Source organism: Engystomops pustulosus, chromosome 9 (assembly GCF_040894005.1).
Source record: "Engystomops pustulosus chromosome 9, aEngPut4.maternal, whole genome shotgun sequence".
NCBI lineage: Eukaryota > Metazoa > Chordata > Amphibia > Anura > Leptodactylidae > Engystomops > Engystomops pustulosus.
The window spans coordinates 96,274,259-96,301,636 of NC_092419.1; the positions used below are offsets into that span (position 1 = coordinate 96,274,259).

The 27,378-nt window shown below is 42.2% G+C and overlaps 1 protein-coding gene across 2 annotated transcripts in view; it reads left to right on the forward strand.

The window, feature by feature from the left end:
* Positions 1–27,378, forward strand: part of COL27A1 (collagen type XXVII alpha 1 chain) — a 192,088-nt gene that overhangs the window by 86,919 nt on the left and 77,791 nt on the right. For both annotated transcript variants that reach the window (XM_072124196.1, XM_072124195.1), the window contains exons 15-24: positions 1,308–1,361; positions 1,922–1,966; positions 6,996–7,049; positions 8,212–8,265; positions 13,021–13,074; positions 16,544–16,597; positions 16,890–16,943; positions 19,459–19,503; positions 21,097–21,150; positions 23,658–23,702. In XM_072124196.1, the coding sequence (XP_071980297.1) occupies positions 1,308–1,361; positions 1,922–1,966; positions 6,996–7,049; positions 8,212–8,265; positions 13,021–13,074; positions 16,544–16,597; positions 16,890–16,943; positions 19,459–19,503; positions 21,097–21,150; positions 23,658–23,702 (513 nt within the window). The remainder of the gene's footprint in view (positions 1–1,307; positions 1,362–1,921; positions 1,967–6,995; positions 7,050–8,211; positions 8,266–13,020; positions 13,075–16,543; positions 16,598–16,889; positions 16,944–19,458; positions 19,504–21,096; positions 21,151–23,657; positions 23,703–27,378) is intronic.

Here is a 27,378-nt window from a genome sequence, read left to right on the forward strand (position 1 = left end):
TAGCACTTTACTTGTCTCTGTAGTCTAAATATCAGCTACCGTGTTCAGTAGCGTAAAGCTCAACAACATGATTCAACACTTGCGTGATTCAATACTTAAATATTTTGGTCCATTTTTATAGCTAATCCTGCTAACCACAACACAGGAGGATAAAGTAGCTCCCGTCATCCGTATTGATGCAAATAATATCACAGCTGGAAGCGTGCGGGCCTGCCGAGATCTCCGCATTGACACAGTCCCAAAACTTTCAGTAGATCAAGTCTCCAGGACAATAGTGGCTCTACTGATTTCTATCAGTCCCAGCCTTGTTGAAAAATGAATGGGCACAGCTCATATTTCTTTGATCTCTCGCCCCTCCTGCTTCGACTTTAGTTCTTGGTAGTCAGCAGCATTAGAGCCAGGTACCTAGAAGACAAGAAGCGCCTTCTGTACTGGTCATAGGAAGCTCTTTCACCCAGTTACTGAGTATGGACTATCCTTGGCGCACAGCCCGTCCTCAAGCCACTGTACACAGATGGGAAGATCTCCTGTGCAGATAAAATAATAGCTGGAGACCTCACTTACCGCTGAGCCATAGGAAATGCATGGATCAGGGGAAGTGATTCTGCTTAACTACTGAATAAAATTTTCATTGCATGTTAGATTTCCAGTATGTTTTCACTTTTCCGGGGCTCCTGCCTTCTGTACCATTTCTTACAGGGAATCTAGTATCACCCGACAAGGAAAAGTCTAACACTGCGGGGCACGTAATAAGCTTTCAGACATACCTTTCTTGCAATTGAAATGTTATCTTTATGCAAATTAGCTTTCCAGTGCACAAGTTTGTCTTCTACTTTGCCCAGTAGGACCTATTGTGGCCCTATACACAAGAATGGACATGACCCATTGGACGAAGATGTAAAAATAACAAAACATTCTAAGTTCACCAGAAGGCACGACCCTGAATCAAGTACACAGAGAGGGTCATTTGCATAAATATACCAACTTTTCTCTTCAATGACTTGGTACTGGGAAACGCCAAAGGCATGTCTACAAATCCTGTAAAAGACTACACAATGTGGATTTTACATGTGGGTGGTGTAGGTGCTGGTAGAGACCACAATAAAAATGATTGATTTTGTTAAATTTCAGTGTTTTGTGACATTTTGAACACTTTGCGGTGATGTAATACATAAATTATCTGTCTGGGCTTATTAATTTTTCATCCTGTTCTTTATTACAATTCTATATTTTAATCCATTCTTCTACCAACAATGCTATTACAATAACTCTTTTCTGACAAGTATACTGTTTACTACTCATTTTAGGGTGACATGGGAGCTCTTGGACCTATAGGCTTTATGGGACCCAAAGGTTTAAAGGTAGGTACCCCCTATTGTAAAAAGCTTGATATTTTATACTTTGTTTTCATAAGGCAGTAAAGAGAAAGTTGTTCATGATATTCCTAGTGGTTTATGGTGGTGAAGAAATGAATTCTTGTTTTGCCAGGGATAGCGCTTCAGTCTGCCTTCCTCATGGTCAATGTGAGGCAAACAGGTTAATAAAATTGTGTTCGGTGGATTATTTGCTTCTCCAGGGTACGCCAGTTTCTTGAAGATTAAAAGCAGATTTGCCTAGAATTAAAGATCAGTGAAGACCAGGGATGGAGAGAACTGTGCAGCTCTTAACAGCCACACAGTAATCCTTATGCCTATGAAGGATTCAAGGCTTGCTTGACCCCTTAGCCCCCCTTACTCAGCTCAGGTGGTTCTGAGTGGTTATGCTAGAAGTAGTTTCATTAATTTGCAATTGGTGTCCTCATTCATTCAAAACTTGATGAATTTTCCACAAAAATGTCATTTTGGCGACAAAGGGAAATGTATATTACCTTATCTGTTTGCTGTCTAGAGGTTTACATATCGGCTCTTCTACTGTTTTGCAGGGGCTGCCGGGGAACCCAGGAGAATCTGGACTGAAAGGTGATAAGGTGACCAGAATACTCCCTTACTGCATTGTGTTTTGCATGCAAAGACTCCAATATCTCTCTCCCTTTGTCTTACATCCTTCCATCCAGTAGACACTTTTTATAGACAACCTAATGAATGCCCTCCTTACAGATCCAGCACACCAACTACCCTCGAAGTGTTCTAGATCTCACTATAGTCCACGGCCATTGAACTTTGTAAAACAAATTACACTTTAGTTCCTTAATGTTGACTTTGTTATGCCACAAGTTACGCAACCAAACATCACAGGGTCAGTATGGCTTTAACAGGATCCCTCATCAAGTACAAAGTGCTTAATGACATATCTCCTTCCATTGCCAACTTGCACCGTATCAATTTGGTGTTTTATCCTTGTAAATCTGTCCGTCCATTCAAAAGATAGGGCATGTTAAAATTTATATGTGAATTGGCTTATACAAGCCAGGAGGTCAATAACCCAGAGAAAAAGGTTACCGCCCTCTTGACTATTACTATCTAATACGCATATAAACTTGTGCATGCCATATCTTTTGAACAGGTGGATGTATTGTTTAATTAAAAACATATGGAACTGCATAGATGGTCTTTATTTGCTCTTGTAGTTAATGGTCAGTGACCTGCTGTGTGATTGGGAAGTCTGCCAGGGAAGCTTCATAGTAAGTGTAGTATATAGCGTACGCTGGTGAATGGATAGTAGGTCTCTCTGCAGATGACGTACAAGATGCTCTCGTAAAATACTTTGGACTATTTTGGACAGCATCCAGAGTTTGATGTTCTTGTTCAAAGGCAGATGAGAATTTTTGTGGCCTGTTGCGGTTTGTTTTTGGTCCTTCGTTCCCTCTGATCTTTGCCTACCAGCAAATTGAGCTTTTTTTTTGTAAGGCTCCATAGGGTCATCCAGTTATTTTATTTATGTGGCCAGTCGATGCGGTTTATACCCCCAGAAGATGTTCTGCTAAAGTAAAGATGAGACATTTTATTACCTTATAAAACCCTGAGTGATAATCTGGTGATCTTCTTGGCAGAGAAGTTATAGCAGAATATTGCAAATTAAAAAACTTAAGCAGAAGTTGGGTATTTTTTGTAGGACGCATTGAGAATTTTTTTTAGAACTCTTTTGTCAGTCCTTAGACCAGAACTCGAAAATAAGATAGGGCAGATAAAGAAGATAAGAGCATCTATGCACAACTGGAAAACCTGAGGTCCTCTTCAGGTCACCTGGGGGGCACTGGTTGCCCTTCAGAAAGATATTTGGAATAAGGAGTCTTGCATGCATTGCTTCTTATTAGGAAATCGTCTTCTGTGCCAAAACTTCACAGTGGCAGGAATCATTATTGCAGTTGCCTGGTTTGGCAACTAAACAGTGGATGGAGCCGGATGATTTTGCCGCCCTTAAATGTGTTGCTGTAGCCAATAAAAACTGCAGGGATTAGGAGCCCTTATTGATGACCTCTCCTAAGGAGCGGTCATATGTATCCTTGTCCTGGAAACCCCATAATGGGTTATAGAGGAAAATGGGAAGTTCCACCAAGAGGTTTTCAATGGTACTGCTGTGGGACGGACAGACCCCTTGTAACATTACTTAGTGAAATCAGATGTAAAGCAGCCTTCCATAACGTTTTCCATGTGATGGCCCTTGCTGACTATCATGAATTTGGAGATAATTATGGGTCTTTTACTGTTCCACAACTCTGGCTTATGATTTTGGCACTATTTGTCATTTTCCTATCTCAAGGTCCTTGGCCTATGTTCTTATAACTTTGTTACTTTCTATATTACCGCTACTAGTTGAGGCGAACAATCATTTTTGCCTTACAAAGTTCTCTTTTATCGATTGCTGCCAATAAGAGGGGTGGGGGGGGGGTGTTTTCTTTAATCCAAATTTTTCCCCCTTTAACCATGAATCATGTCTTGGTTGTTAGCTTTCAATTAGATACAAATGTGAGACCAAATCAAACAAGAAAAAAATGTACCATGGAGAATTATAACACATATTGAGATGACATATTCAGACATCTGCGGAACAGCTAATTGGTGAGGCAGTCATTACTGCACTAATGTTTACCAGCCGATACAGTCACAGCGGCTACATGGGTCCGTCAAGTCAAATATAAATCTTTTTAATGTATTTTACATTTCCTAAATTTAATGAAGAGATCAAGTTACCGTATATGCTAGAGTATAAGCCGAATATAAGCCAAGGCTCCTAATTTTACCACAAAAAACTGGGAAAACCTATTGACTCAAGTAAAAGCCTAGGATGGGAAACACATTGGTCACAGCTTGCCAGTATAGAGCCAGCCAGCCCCCTAGTCCCAGTATAGAGCCAGCTAGCCCCAGTATAGAGCCAGTCAGCCCCCTAGCCCCAGTATAGAGCCAGTCAGCCCCCTAGCCCCAGTATAGAGCCAGTCAGCCCCCTAGCCCCAGTATAGAGCCAGTCAGCCCCCTAGCCCCAGTATAGAGCCAGTCAGCCCCCTAGCCCCAGTATAGAGCCAGTCAGCCCCCTAGCCCCAGTATAGAGCCAGTCAGCCCCCTAGCCCCAGTATAGAGCCAGTCAGCCCCCTAGCCCCAGTATAGAGCCAGTCAGCCCCCTAGCCCCAGTATAGAGCCAGTCAGCCCCCTAGCCCCAGTATAGAGCCAGCCAACCCCCTAGCCCCAGTATAGAGCCAGCCAGCCCCCTAGTCCCAGTATAGAGCCCCCTAGTCCCAGTATAGAGCCAGCTAGCCCCAGTATAGAGCCAGCTAGCCCCAGTATAGAGCCAGCTAGCCCCAGTATAGAGCCAGCTAGCCCCAGTATAGAGCCAGCTAGCCCCAGTATAGAGCCAGTCAGCCCCCTAGCCCCAGTATAGAGCCAGTCAGCCCCCTAGCCCCAGTATAGAGCCAGTCAGCCCCCTAGCCCCAGTATAGAGCCAGTCAGCCCCCTAGCCCCAGTATAGAGCCAGTCAGCCCCCTAGCCCCAGTATAGAGCCAGTCAGCCCCCTAGCCCCAGTATAGAGCCAGCCAGCCAGCCCCCTAGTCCCAGTATAGAGCCCCCTAGTCCCAGTATAGAGCCCCCTAGTCCCAGTATAGAGCCAGCTAGCCCCAGTATAGAGCCAGCTAGCCCCAGTATAGAGCCAGCTAGCCCCAGTATAGAGCCAGCCAGCCCCCTAGCCCCAGTATAGAGCCGGCTAGCCCCAGTATAGAGCCGGCTAGCCCCAGTATAGAGCCAGTCAGCCCCCTAGCCCCAGTATAGAGCCGGCTAGCCCCAGTATAGAGCCAGCTAGCCCCAGTATAGAGCCGGCTAGCCCCAGTATAGAGCCAGTCATCCCCCTAGCCCCAGTATAGAGCCAGTCATCCCCCTAGCCCCAGTATAGAGCCAGTCATCCCCCTAGCCCCAGTATAGAGCCAGTCACCCCCCTAGCCCCAGTATATATATAGCCAGCCAACCCTTTACTCCTTGACTTCCATGCAGCATTTGAAAAATAGTTCACAATTGTAGCAAAACTTTAAAAAATTCCCAAATTATACATCCCCCTCAAAATGCCTCAAAAACTCGCCCCTTTCCAACGCTCTGGATCATGTCACACCCGGCTATCCCCGCAACGTCACTGCTGAGCTCCCGGATAGTAACAGAGGCTGGCCGCAGGTTGAACTAGAGCACCAGAGAGAGCACTGGGTATTGTTATTATATACCCCACTGAGATTTAGTTAAAAACTCCTGATCACAGATATCCCATTTAAAGGGGTTTTATTTTATAACATTCATCCCGTATCAACAGGCATCTACAGTCTGATTGTACTTGGACCCCTGTGATCATCTGTAAGTCCCCTGTGTAGCCATTTACTACAAAGTACTTTCCTCCTGTAAGCCATTCTGGAAGTCCCATAAAGATTGAAGCTTCACGTGTTATTGTATTTTACGGGACCCAAGGTACGACTTCTAGGAGAAGTTAAAGGCTCTATAGGGCAGTACAAGGGCACCTGTGGATTGGGGATAAATCCGTAGGAGAGAAACCCTAGAGAGAACACAAATACATACATGCCTGGCACTTTCTTTCTTACAACCTCAGCAAGTCTGCAGCATATTTCCTCCTGATCATAAGTTAAACCCTTCAGTATGTGGACTGTTTATAGCAGGATATTTATAAGAAAGCCAGATAAGAAATCCTGTACTGTACGAGCTGACGTGTTTAATTATACAGGCCATTGAAGAGGTGGAGAAGGAATGCCGGCCACAATGTTTGTCCAATTAATAGCTCATTAAAAGTCTATAAAAGAAAATACAGTGCCACAGCCCTGCCATGTAAACCTGCATTCAGGAAAGAGCCCTCTATTAGTCAGTGTTTGTTTTAAGCCTTTCTGAGGGGAGGTAAAATTGAGCGCACATATTTGCATTTAGCCCCCCCACTCTCCCCAGGAGGAAAGTTTTTGCACCCTGTAGGTTCTTCTCATTTACAAATAGTGTTGCATGAGTGTTTCAGGAATCTGACCAAAAATAGCAAGTCTTCTATTAGTTCAGGTTAATATGGCATTTAATTTTTTTTTAATTAAACAGATTCCTCTTTCACATAAGAAAAAAAAATAAAAAGAAGCTAACAAGTTTGAAGTGTTATGCCTGTTCACACCTATCCGTTTATTTGGACCATTTCCATAGAGCAAAAATAAAATGCACCAAAAAAATGCTATGTACACGTTTTGGGGATCAAAAGCTGGTCAGAGAGGCTTGTCTGTAGGATTGTTCTCCAGCCACTTACTCCTCATTGCTACTAAATACTCAGTATGGAAATTCAGCTCTGATGAATATTTATTAGCTTTTATTAGACCCAAAGAAACACCAGTCTTTTATTGTCTTGCATCTACTTCAATGGAGTGAAGCTAGAATACCAGTGTATTAGATCAATAAGAAGTCTGGGTTTCCGCATAGATGTGAGTGACGATTAGTGTCTGTGCCCTACATACATCTGATATTTTGTAGATGAATTTTGACACCCTCCAGGTAATATGTCACCGTGGACTATGTATCTTGTAACCTGTTTTGCTAATGTGTATTTAGGGCTTTCAGGGACTTCCAGGGATACCCGGAGAACTGGGATTTCAAGGCGACAAGGTGAGCATTGAAGACCTCTTTTTTTTGGTATGGTTCCATTAATTATAGCTCAATGGATGACACTGGGAACATGGGTTTAAATCCAGCCAAATTTGAGTACATGGGCCATGTACATGAAGATCTACAGCATTATATAATATAATGGAATATAATAAATCAACCAACTACATTTTATTTAGAAATGGGACGTGATCTTGTTTCCTATTTTATTTTCTATTCTACTACCATGTATAACACATGCATCTCTTATATTACTACCTTTATCCACTGGGCTCACAATCTGTATCTCTTACCTCTCTACCTCTGTCCACTGGACTCACAGTTTGTATCCCTTACCTCACTACCTGTATCTACTGGACTCACAGTTAGTATCCCTTACCTCACTGCTTGTATCCACTGGACTCAGGATCTCTTACCACACTACCTGTGTGCACTGGGCTCACAGTTAGTATCCCTTACCTCACTACCTGTATCCACTGGACTCACAGTTAGTATCCCTTACCTCTCTACCTGTATGCACTGGACCCACAGTTAGTATCCCTTACCTCACTACTTGTATCCACTGGACTCAGTATCTCTTACCACACTACCTGTATCCACTGGACTCACAGTTAGTATCTCTTACCTCACTACCTGAATCCACTGGACTCACAGTTAGTATCCCTTACCTCACTACCTGTATCCACTGTGCTCATAATCTGTATCTCTTACCTCACTATCTGTATTCCTGAATTCAGAACTCTACTTCCTGTTCCCGCCTCTGCAGACAGGAAATGCCTCCTACACCAATCACTGCTCAGAGAGATCACCTGGCTCGGTCAATAATGGTCTGAGCAGACATTTCCAGTTTGTCTAGAAAGGATCAAGAAGAGACGCAGGCAATCATTGCTTTTTTCTCTTTTTTTAAACTTGTTCGGAGCCCTATTAAAAATAAAATTTCCCCACTGGACAAAAGCTTCCGATAGAGATACCTGCTGCTTTTCATATGTCAGGAACAAACACTATAAGAGTCCTGAAAGATTTTGATCTTTCTCTATACAAGCTGCATATGCCAGATACACTCCATGCCAGTAAACATGGTCCACATTGATATATAGTTCACTGCTAACATTTTAGGAAAAAAATCCCATAATTCCTCTGACTACTGTTCCCATTGTTGCAGGGCAGCCTGGGTCTCCCTGGGCCACCGGGACAGCGCGGAAAGACAGGACCTGTGGTAAGATCTGCTTTGTTAGTCACTGGAGGGTAAAAAAAAATTGTCCTTATTTTACCTTCTTTTTTTATTCTTCTGTTTAATACAGTCCACATTATTACATTGCGAAATTCTCCACTAGGCTTCCACTCCTGGCGCAATGTTACATATAAACCGCTGAGGTTCTTGTCATTTTTTCCAATGTCTTGTTAGAATAAACACAGCACAACAGAATAAGAAATCTTCATTAAGCTGATGCAGCGGTGGCATAAGTCAGTAATAAATAAAGGATAATGGCCACTTATTGTTGTGTGTTTGCTCGGGGTGCATGAGACGCTGCAGATTGTTGGCAGATGGGGAGATGCAGTACTTTGTTTCTCCAGTAGACCTTGTGGTGGTGCCATTAACTTCTTTATAGTACTACAAAGGCAGACTTACTGCATTTATGTCAGAGAACAGACTCCACATACAGTACGAGACTCGCCACCTTATGTCAGATTATATACTCCACAGACTGTACAAGACTCACCACTTTATGTCAGATTATATACTCCACATACTGTACGAGACTTGCCACCTTATGTCAGATTATATACTCCACATACTGTACGAGACTTGCCACCTTATGTCAGATTATATACTCCACATACTGTACGAGACTTGCCACCTTATGTCAGATTATATACTCCACAGACTGTACAAGACTCACCAGCTTATGTCAGATTATATACTCCACATACTGTACAAGACTCACCACCTTATGTCAGATTATATACTCCACATACTGTACGAGACTCACCACCTTATGTCAGATTATATACTCCACATACTGTACGAGACTCACCACCTTATGTCAGATTATATACTCCACATACTGTACGAGACTTGCCACCTTATGTCAGATTATATACTCCACAGACTGTACAAGACTCACCACCTTATGTCAGATTATATACTCCACATACTGTACGAGACTTGCCACTTTATGTCAGATTATATACTCCACATACTGTACGAGACTTGCCACTTTGTCAGATTATATACTCCACAGACTGTACAAGACTCGCCACCTTATGTCAAATTATATACTCCACATACTGTACGAGACTCACCACCTTATGTCAGATTATATACTCCACAAACTGTACGAGACTCGCCACCTTATGTCAGATTATATACTCCACATACTGTACGAGACTCGCCACCTTATGTCAGATTATATACTCCACATACTGTACGAGACTCGCCACCTTATGTCAGATTATATACTCCACATACTGTACGAGACTCGCCACCTTATGTCAGATTATATACTCCACAGACTGTACAAGACTCACCACCTTATGTCAGATTATATACTCCACATACTGTACGAGACTTGCCACCTTATGTCAGATTATATACTCCACAGACTGTACAAGACTCACCACCTTATGTCAGATTATATACTCCACAGACTGTACAAGACTCACCACCTTATGTCAGATTATATACTCCACATACTGTACGAGACTTGCCACCTTATGTCAGATTATATACTCCACATACTGTGCAAGACTCACCACCTTATGTCAGATTATATACTCCACAGACTGTGCAAGACTCACCACCTTATGTCAGATTATATACTCCACATACTGTACGAGACTTGCCACTTTATGTCAGATTATATACTCCACAGACTGTACAAGACTCACCACCTTATGTCAGATTATATACTCCACATACTGTACGAGACTTGCCACCTTATGTCAGATTATATACTCCACATACTGTACAAGACTCACCACCTTATGTCAGATTATATACTCCACATACTGTACGAGACTTGCCACCTTATGTCAGATTATATACTCCACATACTGTACAAGACTCACCACCTTATGTCAGATTATATACTCCACATACTGTACGAGACTTGCCACCTTATGTCAGATTATATACTCCACAGACTGTGCAAGACTCACCACCTTATGTCAGATTATATACTCCACATACTGTACGAGACTTGCCACCTTATGTCAGATTATATACTCCACAGACTGTACAAGACTCACCACCTTATGTCAGATTATATACTCCACAGACTGTACAAGACTCACCACCTTATGTCAGATTATATACTCCACATACTGTACGAGACTTGCCACCTTATGTCAGATTATATACTCCACATACTGTGCAAGACTCACCACCTTATGTCAGATTATATACTCCACAGACTGTGCAAGACTCACCACCTTATGTCAGATTATATACTCCACATACTGTACGAGACTTGCCACTTTATGTCAGATTATATACTCCACAGACTGTACAAGACTCACCACCTTATGTCAGATTATATACTCCACATACTGTACGAGACTTGCCACCTTATGTCAGATTATATACTCCACATACTGTACAAGACTCACCACCTTATGTCAGATTATATACTCCACATACTGTACGAGACTTGCCACCTTATGTCAGATTATATACTCCACATACTGTACAAGACTCACCACCTTATGTCAGATTATATACTCCACATACTGTACGAGACTTGCCACCTTATGTCAGATTATATACTCCACAGACTGTGCAAGACTCACCACCTTATGTCAGATTATATACTCCACATACTGTACGAGACTTGCCACCTTATGTCAGATTATATACTCCACAGACTGTACAAGACTCACCACCTTATGTCAGATTATATACTCCACATACTGTACAAGACTCACCACCTTATGTCAGATTATATACTCCACATACTGTACGAGACTTGCCACCTTATGTCAGATTATATACTCCACAGACTGTACAAGACTCACCACCTTATGTCAGATTATATACTCCACAGACTGTACAAGACTCACCACCTTATGTCAGATTATATACTCCACATACTGTACGAGACTTGCCACCTTATGTCAGATTATATACTCCACATACTGTGCAAGACTCACCACCTTATGTCAGATTATATACTCCACAGACTGTGCAAGACTCACCACCTTATGTCAGATTATATACTCCACATACTGTACGAGACTTGCCACTTTATGTCAGATTATATACTCCACAGACTGTACAAGACTCACCACCTTATGTCAGATTATATACTCCACATACTGTACGAGACTTGCCACCTTATGTCAGATTATATACTCCACATACTGTACAAGACTCACCACCTTATGTCAGATTATATACTCCACATACTGTACGAGACTTGCCACCTTATGTCAGATTATATACTCCACATACTGTACAAGACTCACCACCTTATGTCAGATTATATACTCCACATACTGTACGAGACTTGCCACCTTATGTCAGATTATATACTCCACAGACTGTGCAAGACTCACCACCTTATGTCAGATTATATACTCCACATACTGTACGAGACTTGCCACCTTATGTCAGATTATATACTCCACAGACTGTACAAGACTCACCACCTTATGTCAGATTATATACTCCACATACTGTACAAGACTCACCACCTTATGTCAGATTATATACTCCACATACTGTACGAGACTTGCCACCTTATGTCAGATTATATACTCCACAGACTGTACAAGACTCGCCACTTTATGTCAGATTATATACTCCACATACTGTACGAGACTCACCACCTTATGTCAGATTATATACTCCACATACTGTACGAGACTCACCACCTTATGTCAAAGGATATTATTCATATGCATAAAATCTTCCAGTGTATGTCAGTACATATTCCACATACTGCATGAGACCCGTCAGTGGATGTCAAAGTGTATTTCCATATACTGAATGAGACTCGCCAGTTTATATCTAAGCATATACTCCACATACTGTAGGGGACTCGCCAGCGAATGGCATAGTAACATATTCCACATACTGCAGTAGACTCGCCAGCTTGTGTTGTGGCATACATTCAACTTACTGTATGAGGCTCATCAATGTATGTTGAAGTATACATCACACATACTCTGTGAGCCTGTGTCCAAGTATAAACACTCTCCAGATTGTGTTACTCACCAGCATGTATCGTCATACTTATTCCATATACTATAGGAGACTTGCCAGCAGATGTCATAGTATGTATTCCACATACTGTAAGAGACTAACCAGCTTATGTTATGGTGTACGTTTCACTTGTCAGCGTATGTCATGATATAATACACTTACTAGAGATGTATATAATTTCCCGAACTTGGACTTTATGGCAGTTACCATTTCTGGGTTGGCATTTTGTGCTGTATTGTGGTTATTGGTGCATCTAGGCTGCCGGTTACTGATGTGCCCCTTAAAGTTGAGCAGTATGACAATATGGACCAATAAATGTTGCTCACCCCTGGCCTAAATCCTTAGATCAGGAATTGAACACACATTCTAAAGCAAATTTCTTCATAATTTATTAAATGTTTGTGGAATCTTCCACTTTTCCACATCTTTTCACATTTTTTTTCAACTCCACAGCCCTGATAACAGGTTTTCTGTGGAAGGCGGCTCTTGTAGGCAAATCCTAGCACTTTATTCTTGGCTGTTCAAAAAAATCTTCATTCCTAATACAAGAGTCATTGCTCTATTATAGCAAATCCAAGCAATGGGATCCATGAAAAAATGGTAAAAATTATAATGGAGAGGTGGACATCTCCAGGATGTCCTTACATGGTGTAACTGTAACCATTTACCATAAACCATAAAGATGATGTTTCATATAGAAATTAATTTTGAGACTAGTTGCATAACTCGGAGATGTCTATGGATAACACCAGGTGTTCTGTTTTTCAGGGTAAACCTGGTGACAAAGGATTTCCTGGGGTTCCGGGTCCTCCTGGTCCAGAGGTATGTTTGACTTGGATTATTAAAATATTGATGTGTCATCGGTTACAGCTCGATGGGGATCTGACTTGCAATCCACTGGGACAATCAACTGGGGCCAATTTATGCTTTAGCTTGGTCCATTTACCTCATGCCTCTATGTAGTACTGATGTAGGGCTTTGTAGTTTCTTTCAAGTCAGTGGACAAAGCTACACTACCTTTCCCTGCCATTACTAAGAAGACAATTTTCAGATAGATGGACCCTTGTAAGCCACAAATTAGTAGCCATACTAAGTCACTTTCCCTTTGACTCTATTTCCCGATTTAAAATCGTTTTCTTGCGTTTCCTTATTCCACATACTATATCCTCTCTCTTAAATGGACTCTAAGCTTTTTATTCCAGATTCCCTTTTCTAACCCCAGATTGAAAATATAGTATTTGTAGTGGGTAGATAAAGGTTCCCGGGTTCCTTTCCAGTCTCCCCATGTAATGCCTTCAGCTGGCTGGTTGACAACTCCAGTACTGTACAAGGGAGTAGAGTTGAAAGGAAGATGTATACTGGGACTGAGTATATATACTTTATGCTGAGACTGGATAGATCACGATGGAGTAGTTACTATAAAATAAGTACACAGTGTTTATTTAGTTGGTGACATAAGATGTAACAAGTTGTGACACTGAGTCACCGCAGCTGAGGGGCATTGCTTTTGAATCTCACTAGTGCCCTACTATACTGCTCTGTGATGTAGCAGAGGCGTAGCTGCAGCCAGCACATTGTAAAAATGTATTCTTGTGATTTTGTCCTTCCACCAGAGCCAGAAATGGTTAGATCATGGAGTTGGCAGGCTGCATTGTGCTATGTACATTGAAATTGGACATCATTCCTTACTAAACTATCCTGCTACAAGAGAACAGCCTTTACCAAATTCATATTTCTTTATTGTTTTTAAAGGAAATCTACCTTAAATATATGTCCTGATAAACCAGGGACACTTACTCGTAGGATCAGGCACTGTGACTGTGGTAATCTTCTTATATTTGTTATACATGGCCTCCTTCCTTTTAAAATCAACTTTACTACTAAAAGTATGCTAATGAGCCTGAAGGGTCTCCGGGGGGGGGGGGGGGGGGGGTGTGATACTGGAGTCCTTCCATGCTGCAGCTTCACAGGCTATTACACTGTCCCACCAATCCTTCCGCACTTCCACCTTCCTCTGCCCAATGTAATCCTTCTGCAGCAGTGGGAGGGAGAAAGTGCTGCTGCACAGTGTAACATCCTGTGAAGCTACAGCACGGCAAGGCTGTAAAAGCTCCCAGAGCCCTTCAGGCTCATTATTATAATTTTAAATGTTGACAAATATAAGAAGATAACCACAATCACTGTCCTCGACCTATGAGTACGTATCATAGGTATGGTTTATCATGCTTGGTTTTTTATGGTACATTTCCTTCACTATTGTGAATGTAAATTAAGCAGTAACCAAACATGCATATACACATTAGTTCTATAGGAAAATCTTTTGGCCCGTTTTGTACATTTTTGAATTGTATGAAAAAGGGAATTCTTTCTGGACGATACTTCTATGCCTTCATGGTAATATTGTAAATATCACATTAGTATTTTCACATTTTATTAGTTTGCAGTGTTATCTTTCATGTATTCTTATAGTATAGGTGGAAGAACAGATCCATTTATTAATTGATTGCCAACACATACATGAATGTCTAGACTACAAGTGAACAGGATTATATATGTAAGGTTTTCAGCCTCTAGATGTAAATAAGGAAATGACATCTACACACATATATTGCACACACATTTATTGCTGCTACATATTTATGTATTTCACCCCAGGGCTCCTATCAGTGCTTAAATCATTCTGCCTCTTCTCTTTGTGCTGTCTTGGTGGAATAGTCACAAGTAACAATGACTTCAGTCCCAGGTACCAACAATCCTGTGGTTTCCTCCCCAGCTTGTAGTGGAGGATGTAGATGGCATAATGACATCATAGAGAGGGCTCAGGAAGAGCTGTCAATGCTAACACTTCTCTTACAATCAGTTGTATGTGCCTCTTAAAAGGAACCTGTCACCAGGGACCTAATTTTCACAAAAGACATGTTACAGAAGCCCAATATAGCTGGATTGCAAGTCTGCCTTTCTGCCTTCTCTAAGCATCTGCATTACCATATAATTGTGTGTTATAACTTACCTTGCACCCTGACAGAATCCTCTGTGTAGTCCCAAAGGTTGGGCTTTGGTATGGATGCATTTAAAAAAAACACCTGACTTGTCTGTGCAGACTACTCAGCTCTTGGCCCCCACCTTTGTGCTCCTCCCTCTCCCACTCTTGTCAGCTCACCAGGCTTTGACCTCTGTGAAGGGGCAGGAGGGAGGAGCCATACAGGAGCACAAAGGTTGGGGCCAAGAGCTGAGCAGTTTTTTTTTTTTTTTTTTTTTAAATGTTGAATGTTTTTTAAATGCATCCAAACCAAAGCCCAACCCCTCGGACTACACACAAGATTCTGGTAAGTACACAATTATATTGTAATGCAAATGCTTACAGAAAGCTTCTGTAACCCGTCTTTAGTGGAAATGAGGTTATCTTTAAAGCGCGCACACATACAATTAATTTATATCAGACACGCCATTTGCTGGTGCCGCCATTTCTATCAGAGGCCCACATCCAAGACCTTTTCATTGCACATTAAGATAAAATCACTTATTCCCATTCTAGTTATTTTATCCTTCTACCCTCATATCCTTCTCCTATACCTGGAGCTCTCTCCATTCACTCCTGTGGTTAGCTGCACAAGTGTGCTGAGCTATGTCCATGACTTCATAGAAGTGGGTGGCAGGACCCTCATTTGGGGATGTTGTGGGTTTCAGAGGTGCAACCTCCATCTATGAGACATTTATGGCTTTGTGCACAAGAGACTAGATGGACTATAATGGATGTTACCTGCTGGCCATGCCAAAAAAAAAAGCTGTAGCATCCAGTTGATTTTGTATCTTGGCGCAGTGCTGGACACTGCTCACAATGATTGTGCTACACTGCTCATGACTTATATAGGTGACTACAAAAAGATGGGGAGCAGCATCTGTATGGGAGATAACATAGCACCAAGTCTCCTTCCTCTGTGGAACAGAAGTAGAGTAACTCCTCATGTAAACACACAACAGCTTCTTTGGAAAGTCACCTGAAACTGATGAGAAGCTTTGAAACTTCCAGTATAAGTTTTGTAGTTGAGAAAGATTGCTACAACCTTACCCATATTTTTAGCACCAGCCAAGCATGTAAAAGCAGGTTTCTTTTGTTACGTAGATTGGGGTATTTGTATATTAATTATTTCAGATTATTTATTTTGATGCCTACACAATCTCTTCTACTCACATATGTTTTATTTGTAGAGCACCATTAAATAACCTAGGATTACTCCTTCATGTGCCCCCATCATACAGATGGTTTATTTTGTTCTTCTTTCTCTTGCAGGGCTTTCCAGGAGACATTGGACCTCCAGGACAAAATGGACCGGAAGGATTAAAGGTGAGATGTCCTCATCATGGCATGTACCCATGTCCCTAGCTGCTATCGACCTGCTAAGAGAAAAAACACGGAAAGTAAGATTCTTGGAGATTGTATTGGCAGAGCCCACTTCTCCAATGTTTGTATTGAGGCTCCTCCAAAACTCTCTCTTCCATGAAATTGATGTTGGATGTCATCCCGTGGCAGAATTGCACTGGCGCTCCATCACTTCACTCTCTTCTTCGTCTGATGGGATCCTTAGGGATTTGTCCTTACTTTTATGAGACCCTAATTTTTTTTTGTTGATTTACAGGGAAAGCCAGGAGCCAGAGGTTTCCCGGGGCCCAGAGGACAGCCTGGCCTAGATGTAAGTGATTCCTAATAGAGATGTTTACCTGTAGAGAATGCTAATGGTTCTCCATGTGTATGATGTCTTGGTTCCAACTCCTTCATGGAAAGTTTTGTTTTGTAGTTGGGTTATTTGTTTAGGGTGAACAGGTGAAATATTATCCTTGATTTTAATCCTCTACTTTCTTTAACAGTTCCTGAACTTTTTCATATGACTTTCTGTTGGGTCGTTCAACCTAGAAATAAATAAATTTGCATCTTGGGACCAATCGGCACAGTAAATAACAAGGAAAATGGTAACCATAATGCTATATGCATATGGCCATAAATCTACATAAGAAAAGATGCTCCATTATTGTTATAAGTCAGTGATGGCGAACGTTTTAGAGACCGAGTGCCCAAACTACAACAAAGACCCGCTTATTTATCGCAAAGTGCCAACACAGAAATTTTATTTGGGATTTATACTCCCTTCTCTGTCACAGCTTTCATTGATACCGGCACCTGAGGACATCAATAAAGCAGAAAATAGTCCCAGGTAGAGCTGTCACTTTAATATACCTGTGTGCACAGCAAGTCCTGGGCTGTGTGGGACTGCAGGAAGATACCTGGAGTCCTCTCTGGTGATGGCCTGAGTGCCCATAGAAAGGGCTCCGAGTGCCACCTCTGGCACCAGTGCCATAGGTTAGCCATCACTGTTATAAGTCAAAAGTCCAAACCACTTGGTTTCCTACATTGGTTGTATTGTAACAACTTTTATTTAGCAACAACTTCTGATTTTGTATGCCTATGATGAGCCACAAATTGTCTAAGAAGCAAATAAACCAGCAAGCTCAAAGATGAGGACATCACTGACAAAAGGATAGGGCCAACAGTGGAAAGCAAATTTTACAAACTTGGGCTGCATTCACACGAACGTACGCCCGCCGCACCGAAGGCGGGCATAAGTTCGCCGCGTTGGAGAGGAGGAGGGATGACCCCTCCCCTGTCCATAGCAATGCTTGGCACGCGGCGCCGTAACACGGGGAAAGATAGGACATATCGCTCCATGCACCCGTTGCCGTCGAGCGCCCCGACAGTCGTGTGAATGTAGCCTTAGATTTAGTCAGGTCACATATTTATGCCAAGATATCAGATTTCGGGTCATGACCTGTGAGCGCAATACATTTATTGATCATATACTAAAGCAGCTGCCATTAGATATAGCATATATTTGTTATGTAGAAAAATAGGGTTGACTACCTTTAAGACAAGAAGCTGGGAGTTTTTGTTATTATACAAAACCTATGTTTTTGCACTCTTCTTTTATCGTAATCCCAGTCTCACAGCAAGACACGCGCATAAAGTAAATGACGACATGTAGCTATTAAACTATTGCTCACAAGTTTCTGGTGTAAAGTGGGTTTGGATACGGAGCATGGCTCCTGGCCACAATTCTCAAGATACCATTGCAAAAATAATCTTTGTCAGATTTCAGTTTTTGGGAATAATTCAGACATCTGCTTCCGTTAAACTTCGATGGTGGACAGTTTTCTGGGTTTATCAGAAAAAGGAATAAAATTATAGTTATAGTCTGTGTGTTTTGGGCAAATGCCCTTGCACTTGTAGTGTCGAGTTATTTTTCATGGATTGAATATTCCTTCACGCTGTAAGTCTTGTTTCAAACCTTAAAGGGGTTTTTCCCTTGAAGACAAGTTAGGCCCATTAATCTCTATGGAGCTGACGGAGATCGGTGAGTGCGGCGCTTGGCAATTTCTGTCAGCTCCATAGAGATTAATGGAGCAGAACGGTCATGTGCGGCCGTCTGCTCCAACGGACCCCTCGTTTTTGCGAACTGCAGGTGTCTCAACACTGAGACCCCCACTGATCAGCAAGTTGGGCCCTATCCTGTGGATAGGGCCTAACTTGACTTTGTGGGAAAACCCCTTTAAGGGGACAACTTAGCTGGAATATACCATAATATAAATAGGTTTTTCTATCTATGTCTGAGCTGTCAGACCAGCAGGGATCTCTAGAAACTGTCTACAAGTGCCACAAGTGAAGGGATACATATGTGGGACCATTGCTCCATTCATATCATTTATATGGGTTGTCCTGCAAATTTCCCTTTTCAGCAACATTTGACGCCCATACAGGTCTTTTGTGGACCCAACCTTAGGGTACTGCTGAGCTAAATCAAAACTGCAGTCACCTCATTGTCAGAATTGATGCAGATCCATATAAGTAAGATACACAGAGCCTTAGATTGTCCAGGATATGCACATTGTTTACGGTATCGTCTAACTGAGAATCCTCATATTGCTTTATGACATAAATACACAGTGTATTCAGATGCTGCTGGCTTCTTATATAAAATTAGGTATAATTTTACTTGCAGTAAATCAGGGACATTCCCGAATCTGCCTTCTTACTTGTGATGAGAATAAATCCAGTTCCTTCCTTGGCACACGTGTTATAATAACATGCTGTCATTTTAAATTGTCGCAGCGAGGTGTCATCATAACTTCTAACCTGTCATTTTGTTTCCTTTTTAGGGAGAGGAAGGACCAATTGGACCACCAGGAGCTCCCGGTTTGGAGGTACAAATTTAAGACATTTCATTATATTTTCGCTCAATTAAACTTGTTTAGTATTTGTAGACATCAGCAGGAAATGAAGCATTTTCCTGCTGAATGTTTTTCCAGCCTAATATAAAACAACCACGCCACCTACTAGAGATGACAGTGGCCAGGATGAAATCACAGGGGTCCTTATTTATAGGGCAGAAATAGAAGCCCCTTTATGTATGATAGCTGTCATCTCTCTCTGGAGGGTGCTACAAACATGGCTGTCCCTTGTGTCCAGCTGCAAACCTGTCCACACAGCCTGCCCCACCTGCTGTCACCAGGAGTCCACTGCTTCTCTGTCACCCTCATATCTTGGCTTCTTCACAATCCATCTTTGATTTCTAATTCCATGTAATATAGACTCAAATTCATTTGGGAACATTTTAAGAGATTTTTATTGCATTTACTAATTTACTACTGATACAAGGTAATACTGGGCCCTTTCAACCCATTCATCAGCAGGACAACTCCGTATACATCTCTTAAAGGCAATAGTCTGTGCCTGTAATCTTTGTCTTCTATTTTAAGTGTGAGCATTCACTGTGTATTGCAGTGAAGCGGCTCATCATGGAGGCCTCTATTGCGTCTGGTCTAATGAAATATAAGAAAACCATACCCATTTACCTCAGCCGAACCAATGACCATGTAATCAATCGCTTTCGATATAATCTGCAGAGACCATTGACCAGAACGAAAATGTCAGGAACCTCCCATAGTTCTGGATTGCTACTGACGTTTTCTACAAAATATTACTGTATATGTGGTAATACTGCTCCACTGACACGGTCAAGAACTATAGAGGTTACCCTATTGGTTTACCCTATTGGTTCATCCTTGAAATGAATGAACGTACTGATAATTTGTAGTGTGCTCCGGAACACACTCATTCTCCGAATGAATAACCACACCTTATTCACCAACATCTAATGCCTGAATGTCACAGTATTCATAAAGGATGCAATAAAGAACAGCAGTATAAGAAATGCTCCATAAAATAGGGATTTCAGAGCTGATAGGTCCCAACAGAGAAAATACAGGAGTAGCCCCTGCCTATTGGAAAGAATACTATATTAATGTAAGGTTTCTGCCTGACAAATGGTGCCATGTAATAGCGTCAAAGAGAAGACTGCAGGAAGAGAAAGGGAAGGACTTGATGGCACTCAGTTTTCTTCATTAAAATCTTCAAGCTTTATTTATTTTGGGATATACTCGCAAACAAATTGAAAACATAGGGAGTAAAACTCGCTGGGAACCTATTGAAACAACTACTGTTTTTCGTCTCACTCTCGCTTCATCCGGCCTATGTCTCCCTTAAGTTTTCGATTTGAATGTGAGTACATCTAAATAAAGCTTGAAGATTTTAATGAAGAATTGTGAATGCCTGTATAAAGTTTATATTCTGATGGAAGATGGAGCACTGCAGCCTCTTATAGAACCACCTGTTTAACCATTGGTCTGACAGAGGTTGTTGCTCCATATTGAATATGAAACAATTGTTTAAAGAAACTGGAGGATTGATTACAATGCCTATCTACTAATGGTTTTATCAATTTTTTTTTTTTGCAGGGGTATCCTGGTAGAAAGGGATATCCAGGAATACCAGGAGCTGAAGGACTGAAGGTAAGAGTGGACGACACATATATTGGGATGATCCCTGCATCTCTGTAATGTTTACAGCGAGATCAGATCTGGAGACATTGGGGCTCATTTACTAAGGGCTCCGCGGCTGCACTTTCATCGGGTTTCCCAAATGTTTCAGTTTTCCACCAAATTCTTCCGGGATTTTGGCGCAATCGCGCTGGCTTTCACGTGACAGAAATCGGGGGAGTGGCTGTCGACCAACCCGACGGATTCGGAAAAACCGCGGAATTTAAAAAACAAAATGTGTTGCAAGATCAAGCACTTACATGCACCGGGAAGAAGCAGGTGAACTCCGGCGGACCTCAGCGCAGCAGCGACACCTTCTGGATATCGGGCGTACGACCTTAGTGAATCCCAGCAGAATCCGAATCCACGTCGGACAACACGCCGCGGGATCGCGACAGGACCGGGTAAGTAAATGAGCCCCATTTACTTGATTTTACATCTCCTAAATTCTCGCTTTACACCTCTGGACACTGAATGAATAGGCAACAGGAATCCTTGCAAGAGAAGTGCATATGCGTCATAGAGAGGAAGCGGGAGAAAAAATAAGCCAGTGTGTTTTAGGATTTTTTTGCTGGCTCTTGTACTGCGTGTAACAAAGACTTTCTTTTCCTTGGCGCTCATTGTTAGTCTGGGAGGTTTGCAACTCTTCAGACCTGGCGCACATTCCTGGCGTTACTCAAGGGTAAAGAGCAATGCCACAAACTGACTCAGATTTTTACACATCCTATTTCCATATGCGCGACAAGTAAATCCTACCGATCACTTCCAGCTCACACCAACAAATTGTACGGGTCTGATACAACACAGCAACAGCCAAGGGCGGATTAAAGCTCCACTTCAGGCTGCTGCATCACATAGGCCCATCAATGTCTGTCCATGAATCACAGCCTTGTGCCCATTTGTTGATTTTTTTTTTTTTCTTAATATTATGCTGATTTTTCTTTTTTCCCTTTGCTTTTCTTTACATGGAATTCTGTGGAAGTTTTATTCCATTTTAAAATGGAATGCTATTTATAAAATAACCCAAGACATTATTGCCAAAATGTATTCCTATCCATAAAAGTCGCTTCTCATTCATGTTCTTATTTAATTTTCTTTCCATTTTGTTTAGAAAGAGCGCCCTCTTGATCATAGGTCATATTTGGTATTACAGCTGTTTTTTTTTTTTTTTAGTAAATACTTCAAGGGGTATTTTGAGATTTATGTACTGTTCTATTGATAAATATATATTCATAATATTGATGATTTCATATTAATGGTGGTCTGATATTTGGCAAGCTAACCTAATTGAAGTACAGGCAGCCCCCGGGTTACATACAAGATAGGGTCCATTGGTTTGTTCTTAAGTTGAATTTGTATGTAAGTCCAAACTGTATATTTTATAATTGGAGATCCAGACAAAAAAATTTTTGCCCAGTGACAATCGTAGTTTCAAAATTTTTTGCTGTAATGGGACCAAGGATTATCAATAAAGTTTCATTGCGAACACCTTACAGATGATCATTGCAGCCTGGGACTACAGTAACATCCAGAGAGCTTCACCAGAGGTCACAGTGGGCAGAGGTGTCCGTCTTTAACTAGGGGTCGTCTGTAAGTCTGGTGTCCTTAAGTAGGGGACTGCCTGTATTTTGATAAAGGCTGCTGTTTTTTCCACCGAACAATATCTGTACTTGGAAGCAGTGCAAACTGGAGCACAGCGGGCATGTGTGTCGCATGTCAGACCCCAACAAAGTTGATATTGATCACCTATTGTAAAAGGAGATTATCAATAAATAATTGCAGAATACACATTTCAATGGGGCTGAGCTAATACTTGAGATATAGATACGTTTCTGGTGATGAGGAGATTTATAATCTCTTAGATTGGTATTTTTAATGGGAATTATTACTGCAGCCAGATGTTTCCTCACCGCTTCCGGCTCATAAATGTGTGTATTTCCCAGGTATCAGACAACAGATCCATTGTGATGTGTGACAGGTGTGTGTGGTCCTTTTCAGGAAACTCCTCCCAACTTAAACCACAACAAACACCCCAGGCCAGGTTCACACTTTGCGCTTGAATTGTGTTTTGAAATGCGATTCAAGCACATCGGGATGAAGTGACTCCTGAACGCAGATGCATTTAGACCTAACTAGGTTAACAAGGGAAAACATGACCTGCGTTCAGGAGTGATTCCTCCCTGATGCGCTTGAATTAGGTTTCAAAATACAAGCACAACATGTGAACACAGCCTGTAATAGATGCCTTTTAAAAGTCCAATAGCCTCCTATAGCAATTGGCCACCTAGGTCACATCCACTAGTACAGCTTTTCATTAATTGACAGAATTGACAGCAAGTGGAGATCTTGAAAATAGGGAGGAATTGAAATATGGGAGAAATTAGAATGTTGTATAACCTGATGTGAAAATAGATGTGACTTACAATGTGAGAGCTTAGTTTTATGACAATGTCTTCCTTTTTCTTTTCTTACTCCTTCAGGGTGAGCCAGGAGACACAGGAAGAGCTGGGAAGATCGGTGAACAGGTGTTGTACATTGTATTTCTTCCTGCCAATTATTATATTATATAAAAATAAACCTCCCTGAAGCTGCAGCATTGTCACCATCTCCATTACTGACAGGAGGCCACCAACTGAGTTATCCTGATGGAGATGGGACAGATTACCTCCCTCCCCAGCCAGTGTATCTCTAAAACACAAGGCCTTTCTCATGCCGTTATATAACCTGGAACCAACAATCTACACTTCCAAATCCCATCCAATATTTACACGTCTCTGTAAGAACTCAGAGAGACAGAAACCATAAACCGCACCGCCAGTAACAATATTACATTCTTTACTTTCAAAATATCTTAATGCTAAGTCAACTTTCTGGAAAAATACTTTATAGGGATGTATTTTTCCCAGTAAAATGTCTCCCTCCCTCCTTGTTTCAGGCATCCCATACATTACTGGGATAATTGGTATCCTCCATTACCTCTAATTGGACAGTCAGGAAGGTGGATTTTTTTTTATCTGTGTGTGTGTATATAAAGCTTTGTGGTTGGAGCTAGAAATTTATATGCAAAATTAGTCTGTAAGGAAATTGCTCTGTTTCCATGTGGATCCGTATTGTGGTCTAGTGGATCTACATGAACATCACAATGAACCTTGAAAATAAGTTGTTACTTGCCATGTACCATATGTCCATATGCATCGGATTTGTATTGGGGATTTTGTATATGGAAACGTTTGTCAGATACCAGCAATGTAGTTCAGATTTTGACAATTTTCATTAAGTTGTATGCGGAGGTCAAAATAGACAACAAAACCCAGTTATTCTCATTTTTAATGAGATTTAGCTTCAGATCTATAAGGGATTATCATAAATGTAAGATTTATTTAAGAGACAATGTTAGTATTGACTTGAATCGGCGACATAAGGTCCTACCGTTATAGTCCGAATCGGCATTTACACGTCTGATACTGTAGCTTTGAAGCGTGGGCTCCTCCAGCATTTCTTGCACGCTCAGAACTTGCTCATGTGCTGCCATCGGCTTCAGAGCTGAAATCTCAGATTATTTCTTGTTAGATCAGAGCTTGCGTACATACATTTTTATTTTGGCAGGTGCTATCCATACAACAGGCACTGTACAGTAATCTGATGCAGGATAAAAGCTCTTCCTATTTATTAACTTCTTCCAACAGCTGCCTGCAGAATTGTGATTGCGGATATCTGTTACCATACTAATAATAATAATAATCGTTATTTATACAGCGCCATCATATTCCTCAGCGCTTTACATATCATAAGGGATATATACAAATATAATATTACATTGCATAGTACAAACATTCATATGGAACAATTGGAGTGAGGGCCCTGATCACAAGAGCTTACAGTCTATGAGGATGAGGGGGTGACACAAGAGCTTACAGTCTATGAGGATGAGAGGGTGACACAAGAGCTTACGGTCTATGAGGATGAGGGGGTGACACAAGAGCTTACAGTCTATGAGGATGAGAGGTAACACAAGAACTTACAGTCTATGAGGATGAGGGGGTGACACAAGAGCTTACAGTCTATGAGGATGAGGGGATGACACGAGCTTACAGTCTATGAGGATGAGGGGATGACACAAGAGCTTACAGTCTATGAGGATGAGTGGGTGACACTAGAGCTTACAGTCTGTGAGGAGGAGGGGGTGACACTAGAGCTTACAGTCTATGAGGATGAGAGGGTGACACAAGAGCTTACGGTCTATGAGGATGTGAGGATGAGGGGGTGACACAAGAGCTTACAGTCTATGAGGATGAGAGGTAACACAAGAACTTACAGTCTATGAGGATGAGGGGGTGACACGAGCTTACAGTCTATGAGGATGAGAGGGTGACACAAGAGCTTACGGTCTATGAGGATGTGAGGATGAGGGGGTGACACAAGAGCTTACAGTCTGTGAGGATGAGGGGGTGACACAAGAGCTTACAGTCTGTGAGGATGAGGGGGTGACACAAGAGCTTACAGTCTATGAGGATGAGGGGGTGACACAAGAGTTTACAGTCTATGAGGATGAGAGGGTGACACAAGAGCTTACGGTCTATGAGGATGTGAGGATGAGGGGGTGACACAAGAGCTTACAGTCTATGAGGATGAGAGGTAACACAAGAACTTACAGTCTATGAGGATGAGGGGATGACACGAGCTTACAGTCTATGAGGATGAGGGGATGACACAAGAGCTTACAGTCTATGAGGATGAGGGGGTGACACAAGAGCTTACAGTCTATGCGGATGAGGGGATGACACAAGAGCTTACAGTCTATGAGGATGAGGGGGGTGACACAAGAGCTTACAGTCTATGAGGATGAGGGGGTGACACAAGAGCTTACGGTCTATGAGGATGAGGGGGTGACACAAGAGCTTACAGTCTATGAGGATGAGGGGGTGACACGAGCTTACAGTCTGTGAGGATGGGGATGAGGGGGGTGGCACAAGAGCTTGTATTCTATGAGAATGAGGGGGGTGACACAAGAGCTTGTATTCTATGAGAATGAGGGGGGTGACACAAGAGCTTACAGTCTATGAGGATGAGGGGTGACACAAGAGCTTACAGTCTATGAGGATGAGGGGATGACACAAGAGCTTACAGTCTATGAGGATGAGGGGGTGACACAAGAGCTTACAGTCTATGCGGATGAGGGGATGACACAAGAGCTTACAGTCTATGAGGATGAGGGGGTGACACAAGAGCTTACAGTCTATGAGGATGAGGGGGTGACACAAGAGCTTACGGTCTATGAGGATGAGGGGGTGACACAAGAGCTTACAGTCTATGAGGATGAGAGGTAACACAAGAACTTACAGTCTATGAGGATGAGGGGATGACACAAGAGCTTACAGTCTATGAGGATGAGGGGGTGACACAAGAGCTTACAGTCTATGAGGATGAGGGGGTGACACAAGAGCTTACAGTCTATGCGGATGAGGGGATGACACAAGAGCTTACAGTCTATGAGGATGAGGGGGTGACACAAGAGCTTACAGTCTATGAGGATGAGGGGGTGACACAAGAGCTTACAGTCTATGCGGATGAGGGGATGACACAAGAGCTTACAGTCTATGAGGATGAGGGGGTGACACGAGCTTACAGTCTGTGCGGATGGTGATGAGGAGGGTGGCACAAGAGCTTGTAGTCTATGAGAATGAGGGGGGTGGCACAAGAGCTTACAGTCTATGAGGATGAGGGGGTGACACGAGCTTACAGTCTGTGAGGATGGGGATGAGGGGGGTGGCACAAGAGCTTGTATTCTATGAGAATGAGGGGGGTGACACAAGAGCTTGTATTCTATGAGAATGAGGGGGGTGACACAAGAGCTTACAGTCTATGAGGATGAGAGGTAACACAAGAACTTACAGTCTATGAGGATGAGGGGGTGACACAAGAGCTTACAGTCTATGAGGATGAGGGGATGACACGAGCTTACAGTCTATGAGGATGAGGGGATGACACAAGAGCTTACAGTCTATGAGGATGAGGGGGTGACACAAGAGCTTACAGTCTATGCGGATGAGGGGATGACACAAGAGCTTACAGTCTATGAGGATGAGGGGGTGACACAAGAGCTTACAGTCTATGACGATGAGGGGGTGACACGAGCTTACAGTCTGTGCGGATGGTGATGAGGAGGGTGGCACAAGAGCTTGTAGTCTATGAGAATGAGGG